At 45.3% G+C, this 16,992-nt stretch overlaps 1 protein-coding gene across 3 annotated transcripts in view; it reads left to right on the top strand.

The window, feature by feature from the left end:
• ERICH6 (glutamate rich 6) overlaps positions 1–16,992 on the top strand; it is a 114,481-nt gene that overhangs the window by 57,198 nt on the left and 40,291 nt on the right. For all 3 annotated transcript variants that reach the window (XM_044291621.1, XM_044291620.1, XM_044291622.1), the window contains one exon: positions 2,837–2,976. In XM_044291621.1, the coding sequence (XP_044147556.1) occupies positions 2,837–2,976 (140 nt within the window). The remainder of the gene's footprint in view (positions 1–2,836; positions 2,977–16,992) is intronic.

Genomic DNA, 16,992 nt, shown 5'->3' with positions numbered 1-16,992 from the left:
AGGAGTACGAAGACAAGTGCGTCTTGCTTACAGTCAAGCATGGGTGTCACTGTTTGGGGCTGCATGAGTGCTGCCGGCTGTGTGGAGTTCAACTTTATTGATGGAACCATGAATGTCAACATGTACTGTGACATACTGAAGCAGAGCATGATCCCCTCCCTTCAGAAACTGGACCGTAGAGCAATATTCTAATATTCTAACGACTCCAAACACACCTCCAAGATGACCATTGCCTTGATAAAGAAACTCAAGGTAAAGGTGCTGGACTGGCCAAGCATGTCTCCAGACCTAAACCCTATTGAGCATCTGTGGGAAAACCTCAAACAGAAGGTGGCGGAACACAATGTCTTTAACATCCACCATGTCATCATGGAGGAGTGGAAGAGGATTCCAGTGGCAACCTGTGCTCTAGTGAACTCCATGCCCAAGAGAGTTAAGGCAGTGCTGGAAAATAATGGTGGCCACACAAAATATTGACACTTTGGGCACAATTTGGCCAGATATGATTAAAAACAGGGATTGGGGAGGGGGGACTGAAGAGAAAAGGGGAGGACCTCCTGCTACCACTCCATTCTAGTCTTAATGGAGAGCTTATCTTGCAGTTCTTTTCCATGCTGTTGGGGGTTGAAGGACCTGTGATTATGTCATCACAGGTCCTGGCAGATGCACCTTTCTAACCTGTGAACTGCAGTATTTTCTGTGCAGTTCCTTTACTAAATGTACATGGACTTGTTATGATTCTAGACTGGAGCTGGACAGGAGCCTGTAATGAATGTAGCCCTATAGCAGCTGCATTGTCTTCCTCGGTCTTCCACGCCACTGGTGCAAGATTGGGCATGTAACTGAGACAAACTGAGCTGAACTGACTCTACTGACACTCACAGTAAGGACTGAGAAAGTAATGGACAAATATTACTTTTTTTTTTTTTTTTTATCCATTCGTGGTTTGGGCTTCAAAATATGTATCAAAAGACCTGCATGTCTGATCAAACACTTACACTAACATAACGCATCAATTAATGTAACGCTGTATATGATCAAAGAAAAAAATACAATGCAACAGCACTCTGCAAATCAAATAAAGTACAAAAAATTTTTCTAATGCTAATGCTATGCTTAATAAGTAAATTTGAGATTCTTGGCAAATACATTTTGTACAAAAGTCAAGGCGAGCTCTGTAAGATGGGAACCTAACACTAAATAACTACCTGTTATGTGCCATGACGGCTACCATAAAATTCAGGGAATGCATGTTCCACATGCATGCAGGGCCCACCTAAATTTTAGTCATTTTTGGTGCCAAAATGGCTTCCATTAAATCCAGGGAATGCAGGTACCAACATGCATGCCGAGCCCACTCCACACCTCTCCTGGTGCCAGATGGCCCCCAACGAATGCAATGAGAAAATGACAAAAATTAAGGTGGGCCCAGCATGCATGTGGAACCTACACTCCTTAAATTGTATGGTAGCCGTCATGGCACATAACAGATAGAATTTAGTGTTAGGTTCCCGCCTTATAGAGATCGCCTTGACGTGTGGCAGATGGGCCCAAATAATTTTGTACAAAATGTATTTGCCAAGAATCTCAAATTTACTTAATAAGCATAGCATTAGCATTAGAACACTTTTTTGTACTTTATTTGGTTTGCAGAGTACTGTTGCATTGTTTTTTTTCTTTGTGTTTTCAGCCATAGCAACGTGCACTTGCGCATTGGGATGTGTTGACTGACACGTTTTTTTCTTTGCAGCTGTATATGCTCAAGCTCAATGTACCCCCTTTATCCTATACTGTACCCAGATAGAACATAATAAAACATGTGAATGTTGACTTTAAAGAAAGTAATGCTACCAGCTTGCCTCGCTGTTTCTATATGGAGTCACTAGAGGGCCATTAAAGGGGTTGTCTCACTTGAGCAAATGGCATTTATCTTGTAGAGAAAGTTAATACAAGGCAGTTACTAATGTATTGTGATTGTCCATATTGCATCCTTTGCTGGCTAGATTCCTTTTTCCATCACATTATACATTGCTCGTTTCCAGGGGTGGCAACCGCCCTGCAATCCATCAGCGGTGGCCGTTCGTGCACACTATAGAAAAAGCACCAGCTCATCTGAGCTCCCACAGTCCCGGCCACCAGAGAGGCTAGCATTTTTTCCTATAGTGTGCAAGAACAACCACCACTGCTGGATTGCAGGGTGGTTGCAACCCCTGGAAACAAGCAGTGTATAATGCGATGGAAAAATGGATCCAGCCAGCAACGGAGGCAATATGGACAATCACAATACATTAGTAAGTGCCTTGTATTAACTTTCTCTACATGATAATGCCACTTACTAAAGTGACAGAGCCCCTTTAAGTTACTGTGGCACTGCAAGGAAAATCCTGAACACCCTGTAATAAATGAGTTAAAGGGGTTGTCCGAATGTTTTATACTGATGACCTACTGTATCCTCAGGATAGGTCATCTGTATCAGATTGGTGGGGGTCCAACTCCCGGCACCCCCACGATCAGCTGCTTGAAGAGGCTGCGGTGCTCCCTTAAGGGCCTCAACAGCTTACCTTAGGCCAGTGGCATCTCGTTCATAGGTCACATGGCCTAGGTGCAGCTCAGTCTCATTTAAGCTGCCATACCAAGCATAGCCACTATCCAGTGGACAGCCAAGGCCTATTCAGGTGCCGGGACCCCACCAATCAGCTACTCACTACCTATCCAGAGGATAGGTCATCAGTATAAAACACTCTAATTATCACATCTAATTGTCAAATAACAGTGCATTTTTTATATAAGTAATACAACTATTCTCAGTATTTGCTGTTTTACATTTTAATGGCAGATGGAAGGCCGATGAAAACCCTTTCCTACCAGCTTTCCAGTGCCCCTCCGGCAGGAGACAGCTGGACAGTTCTCCCAAGCAATGAAAATGCAGAATCGTTTGATCAAGAGCCAACCCTATATGACTTTACTAGTGATACGGTAATGTTTACAGTCTACAAACCGTTTCCTGAAATGTTCAGCATTTGTCCATTGTCCATATTACTACACCAGTTTATAATAGTGGGCGGGTAGCCAATGTGTTCACACACCTAACTTATCATTTGTCTTCTGATTAATCACTTAATATGATTCTTCAATGAAACTAGTGATGTGTTCATTTGTCTTTCTTACATAGGGCTACAGCTAGTTTAGTGATTTTCTTGCATAGTATGGCGTCACCTGGAGGTCAAAGTTTATAGCAATGTGCATGTCCTCTTAATATGCTGTGTGCTGGTGGTCACACATTATCACTCACTCTCCTTACAGCCAGGTCTCTCACTAGTGATACCCTATTTTTTGAGGATGAAAATAAAAGATTTTTTTTTAAAGTTTTTGTTTATTTTTTCTAAGTAGTAAAACATAATAGAAACAATATAAATTTGGTATTCATACTGATCCGCAGAATAAGATGCTCATTTTTAATGCATAGCGAATGCTGTGAACACAAAGCCCAGAAAAACATGGCAGAATTGCATTTTTGTCTTTCCAACTTCACACCACAAATCCAATTTTCCTGTACAAGCTATGATAGATGGTGGCATTAAAAAAATGTAACTTGTCCGGTAAAAAATAAACCCTTATGTGGCTATGTGAACAGAACATTTAAACAGTTATGGGTCTTGGAAGGCGAGGAGCAAAAGAGGAAAATTCCAAAAAACAAAACTGACTGCGTCTGCAGGGAGATGCAATGATCAGGCAGGAATAAAGAAGGTAAAGGGAAGAAGGAAGGGATAAAAATAAATTCTGTGAAATAATACAAATTTCTGCACAAGTGTGCTTTGCACCTGTATATAGATCCCACATACAACCTAAACACAAAATGAAAAAAGGAAGAAATAGTGATAATGTAGGTGGTACAAAGTGCAGGGATTACTTTATGTCCTACATTTCTCTGGATTAAACCAAACACATAAAATTATAAACAGAAAACACAAGGAAATTAAAAATTTTCTCCTATTTTTCCAATTTTCCCCCATGCAAAGCAAAAAAAAGAAGAAAAAAATTAGCCAAAGTATAAAGTAAAGAAAAAATTACCAATTAAATCAAATTATTATATTTTTAGCAATTATTAGAGTAGTAATAATTATAGCAATAATTATAGTAATAGAGTATACAGAATCTTTTCCTACAGAGCTATATATCAATCTTCTCAGCTATGGCTGCTCTGTAGCATGGTGCCTGCAGATTAAACATGACAGGTTCCCTTAATATACATGTTCAAACATATTATTGAACACAGATTGACTTGGCTTTGTAGAGAAAAACTAAACCCACACACTGATATAGCACAACACTGGAGCTATGAATCTACACCGAGGCGGAGGTGTTGGGCAGGGTTTACTGACGAGAGTTGGAGCACTTGCCAGGTTTGGACCACCCTTAGGGCACTTGAAGTTCTTTTTTCTACAATGCTAAGGGCGGGTTCGCGTTGGCTTTATGGCATTCTGTTATAGGTTCCATTATAACAGAGGACAATTTTTTCTGTCATGGATAACAGAAATAAAATGGAACTGTTATTTGGCCCATAGACATGTATTAGGATGGAGCAAAACGGAACGCCTCTTAAAGGCTTCAGCTTTGTTTTCCATCCTAAAATTCAGTTATATTCCGTTATAACTTTGTTATAATGGAACCTATAACAGAAGGCCATAACGCCAATACCAACCCGCCCTGACTCTGTCTCTGGTCACAAAGGTATCTTTGCAGATTTAACAAGTTCAAGACTGATCCCCTTAAGGTATGGCTACTTGACAAAAGAGTACAACTACACTTTGACGTGTGTCGCGGGACATTTATGTCGCAGTAACGTTGTGTGACATTTTTTGTAATGATAGTCTATGATGTCGCACTGCGACATGCAGCATACTGCGACGACAGTAGCACAAAAATCCAACTTGAATGGATCTTTGTGCAACTGTTGTGTTGCAGTCACAGCATGTCGCATGTCACAGTGCAACACTATAGACTGTCATTATAAAAAATGTGACTCGACATTAGTGCGACGAATAGTCGCGCAGCAAATATCGTTGTGCAGCCGTAGCCTTACTCCCATTCCTGACCAGACAAATTTTTTGTTTTTTTAATGCGTGGCTTAAAGCCATAACATGTTTTTTTCTGTGATAATTTCATGTTTTTTCTCAGTGATACATGGGGCTTTATATATTTTTATGCCATTTTTAATTGAGTATCTTTTTTTTTTTTATACCTGGGAAAATGTAAAAAAAAATGAAGTATGTGTTTCACCCTTTTTTTTAAAAAAAAATTTAATAGTGCAAAATGCAACTAAAATATATTTTTAATTTATATCTCCTTTTTTTTACAGTCATTTTGACATATTTTGGGATATACAGTTTACAGTCACATGGCGCAGGGCTAGAAGCTGTAGTATGTAGGATTGTCAGTAAAAGCTAAAAAAGGAAGAGACCACTGTGGTACTCAGCAGAAGTGGCCAAAATCATTAAAAACAAAAAGATAGCATTTAGTAATTATAAAAAAAAACAAAAAAAACGAGGATGACAGGCAAATTTATAAGATTAGGCAGAGAGAGGCCAAACAAGTTATAAGAGTTTCTAAAGCACAGGCAGAAGAGAAATTAGCTCAGTCAGTGAAAAAAGGCGATAAGGCAGTCTTCAGATACATAAATGAAAGAAGGAAACTAAAACAAGGAATTACCAAATTAAAAACAAAAGAAGGAAGGTATATGGAAGAAGATAAAGAACTAGCTGACTGCCTCAATGAATACTTCTGTTCAGTTTTTACAAAGGAAAATGAAGGAAAAGGACCTCAGTTACAGGGGCCTGATGGGATACACCCAAAGCTATTAAAAGACCATAGCGGTGAACTAGCAAAACCATTAACAGATTTATTTAACCAATCACTGGTAACGGGAGTCGTCCCAGAAGATTGGAAATGAGCAAATGTTGTGCCCATTCACAAGAAAAGTAGTAGGGAGGAATTGGGCAACTATAGGCCAGTAAGCCTGACATCGATAGTGGGGAAATTAATGGAAACCATACTCAAGGAGAGGATTGCGGAACATCTAAAATCCCATGGATTGAAAAGATGAAAAATAGCATGGGTTTACTTCAGGGAGATCATGTCAAACTAATCTTATAGATTTTTTTGATTGGGTGACTAAAATAATAGATGGCGGAGGTGCAGTAGACATCACTTATCTAGTCTTTAGTAAGGCTTTTGATACTATCCCACATAGAAGGCTTATCAATAAATTGCAGTCTTTGTGCTTGGACTCCCATATTGTTAAATGGATTAGGGAGTGGCTGAGGGACAGACAACAGAGGGTTATAGTCAATGGAGTATATTCAGACCATGGTCTTTTTACCAGTGGGGTACCTCAGGAATCTGTTCTGGGACCCATATTGTTTAATATCTTTATCAGCGAAATTGCAGAAGGCCTCGATGGTAAGGTGTGTCTTTTTGCTGATGACACAAAGATTTGTAACAGGGTTGATGTTCCTGGAGGGATACACCAAATGGAAAAGGATTTAGGAAAACTAGAGGAATGGTCAAAAATCTGGCAACTAAAATGTAATGTTGATAAGTGCAAGATAATGTACCTGTGGCGTAAAAACCCAAGAGCAGAATATAAAATCAGTGACACAGTCCTAACCACAGTATCTGAGGAAAGGGATTTAGGGGTAATTATTTCAGAAGACTTAAAGGTAGACAGACAATGTCATAGAGCAGCAGGAAATGCTAGCAGAATGCTTGGGTGTATACGGAGAGACATTAGCAGTAGAAAGAGGGAGGTGCTCATGCCGCTCTACAGAGCACTAGTGAAACCTCATTTGGAGTATTGTGCACAGTACTGGAGACCATATCTCCAGAAGGATATTGATACTTTGGAGAGAGTTCAGAGAAGAGCTACTAAACTGGTACATGGATTGCAGGATAAAACTTACCAGGAAAGATTAAAGGACCTAAACATGTATAGCTTGGAAGAAAGACGAGATAGAGGGGATACACACAGTAAAAGAGGAGAGAATATTTAAAAGAAGAAAAACTGCTACAAGAGGACATAGTTTTCAATTAGAGGGGCAAAGGTTTAAAAGTAATATCAGGAAGTATTACTTTACTGAGAGAGTAGTGGATGCATGGAATAGCCTTCCTGCAGAAGTGGTAGCTGCAAATACAGTGAAGGAGTGTAAGCATGCATGGGATAGGCATAAGGCCATCCTTCATATAAGATAGGGCCAGGGGCTATCCAAAGTATTCAGTATATTGGGCAGACTAGATGGGCCAAACGGTTCTTATCTGCCGACACATTCTATGTTTCTATGTGTATTCTTTTTTTTTTTTTTTTATGCTATTTGCCCCTCCATAAGGTCATACAAGCCACTTGGGGACATTTTAAAGAGTTTTTAGAAATGATGACCTCCGGATAGTTCATCAGTACCTGATTGGTGGTGGTCCGACACCGCACCGATCAGCTGTTTGAGGAGGCAGTAGCAATCACAGTAGCAAGCTCAACCCCATTCACTTCAGCGGGCTGAGCTGCACCTAGGCCATGTGACCAATAAATGTGACATCATATGGCATGGGAAAGCTGCAAGAAGGCCGTGGCCCTTCTGCGAGTGACAGTGCCTTCTCAAACAGCTGATAGGCAGGGGTCGGACTCAGATACTGATCCGGTATCGGGGGTCCAATCACATACTGTTGACCTATCCAGAGGATAGGTCATCAGTTCAAAAATCTCAGAAAACCCTTTAACATTGCATTTTTTTATTGTTAGTTTCTCCTGCATTTGGGGCTGAACTATTAGCTCCAGTTGCATGAGGTATGCAGCCTCCTCACATGCACTGCAGAGTGGCGGCTTGTTAAGTTACTCAGGACCTAGCGATCACATGATCACTAGGCCCGGAGCAGGAAACAGCATGCAGTACGCAGACCTGCAGGGTATTGCGATGTGAGGTCACGGTTAATAGGCATACGAGGGTTGCTCTGGGTTACTCACAGTTTGTAGGGGGACCCTGGGCAGGCGTACAGTAGTGATGGAGAGGCTGGCACAGGGGTCCTCTGGGGCACTCTCTGTATGTAGGGACCAGTCCTGATGTTGGGTGAGGTGCCCTGGATGTTGCAGGTGTTTAATGTGCCTGGGGCAAGGTCCCTTTAAGATTCGTGACGCCAGTGCCTGTAACGGTGGCACACCGATTGATAGTGGTAATAATTGAGGAACACGTTGTTGTGAACCAAAACTTCCTTGTACAGTCTTTTGTAAAGTTCCATATGATAGCAGCAGATAGTAACATAGTATATAACATAGTACATAAGGCCGAAAAAATACATTTGTCCATCCAGTTCGTCCTGTCATACTGCAAGTTGATCCAGAGGAAGGCAAAAAAAACCTGTGAGGTAGAAGTCAATTTTCCCCACTTTAGGGGAATAAAAATTCCTTCCCGACTCCAATCAGGCAATCCGAATAACTCCCTCTCTAGTAGCTATAGCCTGTAATATTATTACACTCCAGAAATACATCCAGGCCCCTCTTCCTTTATTGTACTCACCATCACCACCTCCTCAGGCAGAGAGTTCCATAGTCTCACTGCTCTTACTGTAAAGAATCCTCTTCTATGTTTGTGTACAAACCTTCCTTCCTCCAGACGCAGAGGATGTCCCCTCGTCACAGTCCTGGGGATAAATAGATGATGGGAGAGATCTCTGTACTGACCCCTGATATATTTATACATAGTAATTAGATCTCCCCTCAGTCCTCTTTTTTCTAAAGTGAATAACCCTAATTTTGATAATCTTTCAGGGTACTGTAGTTGCCCCATTCCAGTTATTACTTTAGTTGCCCTTCTCTGGACCTTCTCCAGCTCTGCTATGTCTGCCTTGTTTACAGGAGCCCAGAACTGTACACAGTACTCCATGTGTGGTCTGACTAATGATTTGTAAAGTGGTAGGACTATGTTCTCATCACGGGCATCTATGCCCCTTTTAATGCAACCCATTATCTTATTGGCCTTGGCAGCAGCTGCCTAGAGTTGAGCGAACACCTGGATGTTCGGGTTCGAGAAGTTCGGCCGAACATCCCGGAAATGTTCGGGTTCGGGATCCGAACCCGATCCGAACTTCGTCCCGAACCCGAACCCCATTGAAGTCAATGGGGACCCGAACTTTTCGGCACTAAAAAGGCTGTAAAACAGCCCAGGAAAGAGCTAGAGGGCTGCAAAAGGCAGCAACATGTAGGTAAATCCCCTGCAAACAAATGTGGATAGGGAAATGAATTAAAATAAAAATTAAATAAATAAAAATTAACCAAAATCAATTGGAGAGAGGTTCCATAGCAGAGAATCTGGCTTCCCGTCACCCACCACTGGAACAGTCCATTCTCAGATATTTAGGCCCCGGCACCCAGGCAGAGGAGAGAGGTCCCGTAACAGAGAATCTGTCTTCATGTCAGCAGAGAATTAGTCTGCATGTCATAGCAGAGAATGAGGCTTCACGTCAGCCACCACTGCAACAGTCCATTGGCATATATTTAGGCCCAGCACCCAGGCAGAGGAGGGAGGTCCCGTAACAGAGAATCTGTCTTCATGTCAGCAGAGAATTAGTCTGCATGTCATAGCAGAGAATGAGGCTTCACGTCAGCCACCACTGCAACAGTCCATTGGCATATATTTAGGCCCAGCACACACACAGGCAGAGGAGAGAGGTCCCGTAACAGAGAATCTGGCTTCATGTCAGCAGAGAATCAGTCTGCATGTCATAGCAGAGAATGAGGCTTCACGTCAGCCACCACTGCAACAGTCCATTGGCATATATTTAGGCCCAGCACACACACAGGCAGAGGAGAGAGGTCCCGTAACAGAGAATCTGGCTTCATGTCAGCAGAGAATCAGTCTGCATGTCATAGCAGAGAATGAGGCTTCACGTCAGCCACCACTGCAACAGTCCATTGGCATATATTTAGGCCCAGCACCCAGGCAGAGGAGGGAGGTCCCGTAACAGAGAATCTGTCTTCATGTCAGCAGAGAATTAGTCTGCATGTCATAGCAGAGAATGAGGCTTCACGTCAGCCACCACTGCAACAGTCCATTGGCATATATTTAGGCCCAGCACCCAGGCAGAGGAGGGAGGTCCCGTAACAGAGAATCTGTCTTCATGTCAGCAGAGAATTAGTCTGCATGTCATAGCAGAGAATGAGGCTTCACGTCAGCCACCACTGGAACAGTCCATTCTCAGATATTTAGGCCCCGGCACCCAGGCAGAGGAGAGAGGTCCCGTAACAGAGAATCTGTCTTCATGTCAGCAGAGAATTAGTCTGCATGTCATAGCAGAGAATGAGGCTTCACGTCAGCCACCACTGCAACAGTCCATTGGCATATATTTAGGCCCAGCACCCAGGCAGAGGAGAGAGGTCCCGTAACAGACAATCTGGCTTCATGTCAGCAGAGAATCAGTCTGCATGTCATAGCAGAGAATCAGGCTTCACGTCACCCACCACTGCAACAGTCCATTGTCATAAATTTAGGCCCAGCACTAGTGTTGAGCGGCATGTCCCATATTCGAATTCGCGAAATTTTGTGAATATTCGAAAGAATATTCGTAAAATATTCGCGATTATTCAAATTCGTTATTATTTCGCATATGCGATAATTCGAATTATCGCATAATACATATGCTATGCAAAATTCACATGTGCGCTAATGAAATCGCCTTACGAAGATTCGCAACTCAATTCAATCACTAATGTATGAATGCAATGCCCTTTGCCTCTGTTCTGGGACAAGTGTAGATATTCGCATGTGCGCTAATAAAATCGCCTTACGAAGATTCGCACCTCAATCACTTTCTAGGGAATGTGAGACTTTTGGGAATCAATCGAGATACAGTGGGGGGTGATGACAGTAGTTGACAGAGTACAGATCAATGTAATCTGTAAGGTGGAAAGTAAAATAAAAAATACGAATATTCGTAAATCGACTTTTACGAAGTTCTACGTATTCGCGAATATGGTGCTATACTATATGAATGCACAGGCCTTTGCCTCTCTGTTCTGGGGACAAGTGTAGATATTTGCATTTGCGTTAATAAAATCGCCTTACGAAGATTCGCAGCTCAATTCAATCACTAATGTATGAATGCAAAGCCCTTTGCCTCTGTTCTGGGACAAGTGTAGATATTCGCATGTGCGCTAATAAAATCGCCTTACGAAGATTCGCAACTCAATTCACTAATGTATGAATGCAAAGCCCTTTGCCTCTGTTCTGGGACGTGCCGATATTCGCATGTGCGCTAATAAAATCGCCTTACGAAGATTCGCGCCTCAATCACTTTCTAGGCAATGTGAGTAAGATCTGAGCTGTTGGACCTTTGGGAAACAATCAATTATATGTGTACTGTAATTTTGTGGGGGGGGGGGGGAAACAAAAAACGAATATTCGTTTTTACGAATATATAGCACTATATTCGAAATATTCGCGAAATCGCGAAGTTGCGATATTCGCGAAAAAAATTTGCTTTTCGAATATTCGCGCTCAACACTACCCAGCACCCAGGCAGAGGAGAGAGGTCCCGTAACAGAGAATCTGGCTTCATGTCAGCAGAGAATCAGTCTTCATATCATAGCAGAGAATCAGGCTTCACGTCACCCACCACTGTAAGAGTCAATTTTCATAAATTTAGGCCCAGAACCCAGGCAGAGGAGAAAGGTCCCGTAACAGACAATCTGGCTTCATGTCAGCAGAGAATCAGTCTTCATATCATAGCAGAGAATCAGGCTTCACGTCACCCACCACTGCAACAGTCAATTGTCATAAATTTAGGCCCAGCACCCAGGCAGAGGAGAGAGCTCCCGTAACAGAGGATCTGGCTTCATGTCAGCAGAGAATCAGTCTGCATGTCATAGCAGAGAATGAGGCTTCACGTCACCCACCACTGCAACAGTCCATTGGCATATATTTAGGCCTAGCACACAGGCAGAGCAGAGAGGTCCCGTAACAGACAATCTGGCTTCATGTCAGCAGAGAATCAGTCTGCATGTCATAGCAGAGAATGAGGCTTCACGTCACCCACCACTGCAACAGTCCATTGGCATATATTTAGGCCTAGCACACAGGCAGAGCAGAGAGGTCCCGTAACAGACAATCTGGCTTCATGTCAGCAGAGAATCAGTCTGCATGTCATAGCAGAGAATGAGGCTTCACGTCACCCACCACTGCAACAGTCCATTGGCATATATTTAGGCCTAGCACACAGGCAGAGCAGAGAGGTCCCGTAACAGACAATCTGGCTTCATGTCAGCAGAGAATCAGTCTGCATGTCATAGCAGAGAATGAGGCTTCACGTCACCCACCACTGCAACAGTCCATTGGCATATATTTAGGCCTAGCACACAGGCAGAGCAGAGAGGTCCCGTAACAGACAATCTGGCTTCATGTCAGCAGAGAATCAGTCTGCATGTCATAGCAGAGAATGAGGCTTCACGTCACCCACCACTGCAACAGTCCATTGGCATATATTTAGGCCTAGCACACAGGCAGAGCAGAGAGGTCCCGTAACAGACAATCTGGCTTCATGACAGCAGAGAATCAGTCTGCATGTCATAGCAGAGAATGAGGCTTCACGTCAGCCACCACTGCAACAGTCCATTGGCATATATTTAGGCCTAGCACACAGGCAGAGCAGAGAGGTCCCGTAACAGACAATCTGGCTTCATGACAGCAGAGAATCAGTCTGCATGTCATAGCAGAGAATCAGGCTTCACGTCAGCCACCACTGCAACAGTCCATTGTCATAAATTTAGGCCCAGCACCCAGGCAGAGGAGAGAGGTCCCGTAACAGAGAATCTGGCTTCATGTCAGCAGAGAATCAGTCTTCATATCATAGCAGAGAATCAGGCTTCACGTCACCCACCACTGTAAGAGTCAATTTTCATAAATTTAGGCCCAGAACCCAGGCAGAGGAGAAAGGTCCCGTAACAGACAATCTGGCTTCATGTCAGCAGAGAATCAGTCTTCATATCATAGCAGAGAATCAGGCTTCACGTCACCCACCACTGCAACAGTCCATTGGCATATATTTAGGCCTAGCACACAGGCAGAGGAGAGGTTCATTCAACTTTGGGTAGCCTCGCAATATAATGGTAAAATGAAAATAAAAATAGGATTGAATGAGGAAGTGCCCTGGAGTCCAATAATATATGGTTATGGGGAGGTAGTTAATGTCTAATCTGGACAAGGGACGGACAGGTCCTGTGGGATCCATGCCTGGTTCATTTTTATGAACGTCAGCTTGTCCACATTGGCTGTAGACAGGCGGCTGCGTTTGTCTGTAATGACGCCCCCTGCCGTGCTGAATACACGTTCAGACAAAACGCTGGCTGCCGGGCAGGCCAGCACCTCCAAGGCATAAAAGGCTAGCTCTGGCCACGTGGACAATTTAGAGACCCAGAAGTTGAATGGGGCCGAACCATCAGTCAGTACGTGGAGGGGTGTGCACACGTACTGTTCCACCATGTTAGTGAAATGTTGCCTCCTGCTAACACGTTGCGTATCAGGTGGTGGTGCAGTTAGCTGTGGCGTGTTGACAAAAGTTTTCCACATCTCTGCCATGCTAACCCTGCCCTCAGAGGAGCTGGCCGTGACACAGCTGCCTTGGCGACCTCTTGCTCCTCCTCTGCCTTGGCCTTGGGCTTCCACTTGTTCCCCTGTGACATTTGGGAATGCTCTCAGTAGCGTGTCTACCAACGTGCGCTTGTACTCGCGCATCTTCCTATCACGCTCCAGTGCAGGAAGTAAGGTGGGCACATTGTCTTTGTAGCGTGGATCCAGCAGGGTGGCAACCCAGTAGTCCGCACAGGTTAAAATGTGGGCAACTCTGCTGTCGTTGCGCAGGCACTGCAGCATGTAGTCGCTCATGTGTGCCAGGCTGCCCAGGGATAAGGACAAGCTGTCCTCTGTGGGAGGCGTATCGTCATCGTCCTGCCTTTCCCCCCAGCCACGCACCAGTGATGGACCCGAGCTGCGTTGGGTGCCACCCCGCTGTGACCATGCTTCATCCTCATCCTCCTCCACCTCCTCCTCATCCTCGTCCTCCTCGTCCTCCAGTAGTGGGCCCTGGCTGGCCACATTTGTACCTGGCCTCTGCTGTTGCCAAAAACCTCCCTCTGAGTCACTTCGAAGAGACTGGCCTGAAAGTGCTAAAAATGACCCCTCTTCCTCCTCCTCCTCCTCCTCCTCCTGGGCCACCTCCTCTTCCATCATCGCCCTAAGTGTTTTCTCAAGGAGACATAGAAGTGGTATTGTAACGCTGATAACGGTGTCATCGCCACTGGCCATGTTGGTGGAGTACTCGAAACAGCGCAACAGGGCACACAGGTCTCGCATGGAGGCCCAGTCATTGGTGGTGAAGTGGTGCTGTTCTGTAGTGCGACTGACCCGTGCGTGCTGCAGCTGAAACTCCACTATGGCCTGCTGCTGCTCGCACAGTCTGTCCAGCATGTGCAAGGTGGAGTTCCACCTGGTGGGCACGTCGCATATGAGGCGGTGAGCGGGAAGGCCGAAGTTACGCTGTAGCGCAGACAGGCGAGCAGCAGCAGGATGTGAACGCCGGAAGCGCGAACAGACGGCCCGCACTTTATGCAGCAGCTCTGACATGTCGGGGTAGTTGTGAATGAACTTCTGCACCACCAAATTCAGCACATGCGCCAAGCAAGGGATGTGCGTCAAATTGGCTAGTCCCAGAGCTGCAACGAGATTTCGCCCATTATCACACACCACCAGGCCGGGCTTGAGGCTCACCGGCAGCAACCACTCGTCGGTCTGTTGTTCTATACCCCGCCACAACTCCTGTGCGGTGTGGGGCCTGTCCCCCAAACATATGAGTTTCAGAATGGCCTGCTGACGTTTACCCCGGGCTGTGCTGAAGTTGGTGGTGAAGGTGTGTGGCTGACTGGATGAGCAGGTGGAAGAAGAGGAGGAGGAAGCCGAGAAGGAGGAGGTGGCAACAGGAGGCAAAGAATGTTGCCCTGCGATCCTTGGCGGCGGAAGGACGTGCGCCAAACAGCTCTCCGCCTGGGGCCCAGCTGCCACTACATTTACCCAGTGTGCAGTTAGGGAGATATAGCGTCCCTGGCCGTGCTTACTGGTCCACGTATCTGTGGTTAGGTGGACCTTGCTACAGATGGCGTTGCGCAGTGCACACTTGATTTTATCGGATACTTGGTTGTGCAGGGAAGGCACGGCTCTCTTGGAGAAGTAGTGCCGGCTGGGAACAACATACTGTGGGACAGCAAGCGACATGAGCTGTTTGAAGCTGTCTGTGTCCACCAGCCTAAATGACAGCATTTCATAGGCCAGTAGTTTAGAAATGCTGGCATTCAGGGCCAGGGATCGAGGGTGGCTAGGTGGGAATTTACGCTTTCTATCAAATGTTTGTGAGATGGAGAGCTGAACGCTGGCGTGTGACATGGTTGAGACGCTTGGTGACGGAGGTGGTGGTGGTGGTGTTGGTGGTACATCCCCTGTTTGCTGGGCGGCAGGTGCCAACGTTCCTCCAGAGGCGGAGGAAGAGGCCGAGGCGGCAGCAGCAGAATAGGCCGAGGCGGCAGCAGCAGAAGAGGTAGCAGGGGGAGCCTGAGTGACTTCCTTGGTTTTAAGGTGTTTACTCCACTGCAGTTCATGCTTTGCATGCAGGTGCCTGGTCATGCAGGTTGTGCTCAGGTTCAGAACGTTAATGCCTCGCTTCAGGCTCTGATGGCACAGCGTGCAAACCACTCGGGTCTTGTCGTCAGCACATTGTTTGAAGAAGTGCCATGCCAGGGAACTCCTTGAAGCTGCCTTTGGGGTGCTCGGTCCCAGATGGCGGCGGTCAGTAGCAGGCGGAGTCTCTTGGCGGCGGGTGTTCTGCTTTTGCCCACTGCTCCCTCTTTTGCTACGCTGTTGGCTCGGTCTCACCACTGCCTCTTCCTCCGAACTGTGAAAGTCAGTGGCACGACCTTCATTCCATGTGGGGTCTAGGACCTCATCGTCCCCTGCATCGTCTTCCACCCAGTCTTGATCCCTGACCTCCTGTTCAGTCTGCACACTGCAGAAAGACGCAGCAGTTGGCACCTGTGTTTCGTCATCATCAGAGACATGCTGAGGTGGTATTCCCATGTCCTCATCATCAGGAAACATAAGTGGTTGTGCGTCAGTGCATTCTATGTCTTTCACCGCTGGGGAAGGGCTAGGTGGATGCCCTTGGGAAACCCTGCCAGCGGAGTCTTCAAACAGCATAAGAGACTGCTGCATAACTTGAGGCTGAGACAGTTTCCCTGGTATGCATGGGGGTGATGTGACAGACTGATGGGGTTGGTTTTCAGGCGCCATCTGTGCGCTTTCTGCAGAAGACTGGGTGGGAGATAATGTGAACGTGCTGGATCCACTGTCGGCCACCCAATTGACTAATGCCTGTACCTGCTCAGGCCTTACCATCCTTAGAACGGCATTGGGCCCCACCATATATCGCTGTAAATTCTGGCGGCTACTGGGACCTGAGGTAGTTGGTACACTAGGACGTGTGGATGTGGCAGAACGGCCACGTCCTCTCCCAGCACCAGAGGGTCCACTAACACCACCACGACCATGTCCACGTCCGCGTCCCTTACTAGATGTTTTTCTCATTGTTATGGTTCACCACAACAACAAATATATTATTTGGCCCAATGTATTGTATTCAAATTCAGCGGGATATAAATTTGAGGCCTAGTATTTAGGCGCTGGGTGACCGGTATGGATTTAGTGACAGAATTAGACTTGGAAATGCACAGAAGCGTGTGTGTGTGAAGTTATTCTGAATGACCCAATGTGCACCTTGAATATTATATACCCTTTTAGGGATAGATTTCAAATAGCTCTGATATAGCAGAAACCACTAAATTATGAAATTGCTAAATTGGGAATTGTACTTCAACCCAGAACAAAAAATGTGCTTTGACGGACACTAAATATC

This window comes from Bufo gargarizans, chromosome 4 (assembly GCF_014858855.1).
Source record: "Bufo gargarizans isolate SCDJY-AF-19 chromosome 4, ASM1485885v1, whole genome shotgun sequence".
Classification (NCBI taxonomy): Eukaryota; Metazoa; Chordata; class Amphibia; order Anura; family Bufonidae; genus Bufo; species Bufo gargarizans.
The sequence above is the reverse complement of the archived record's forward strand: the minus strand, read 5'-3'. Positions and strand labels throughout refer to the sequence as shown.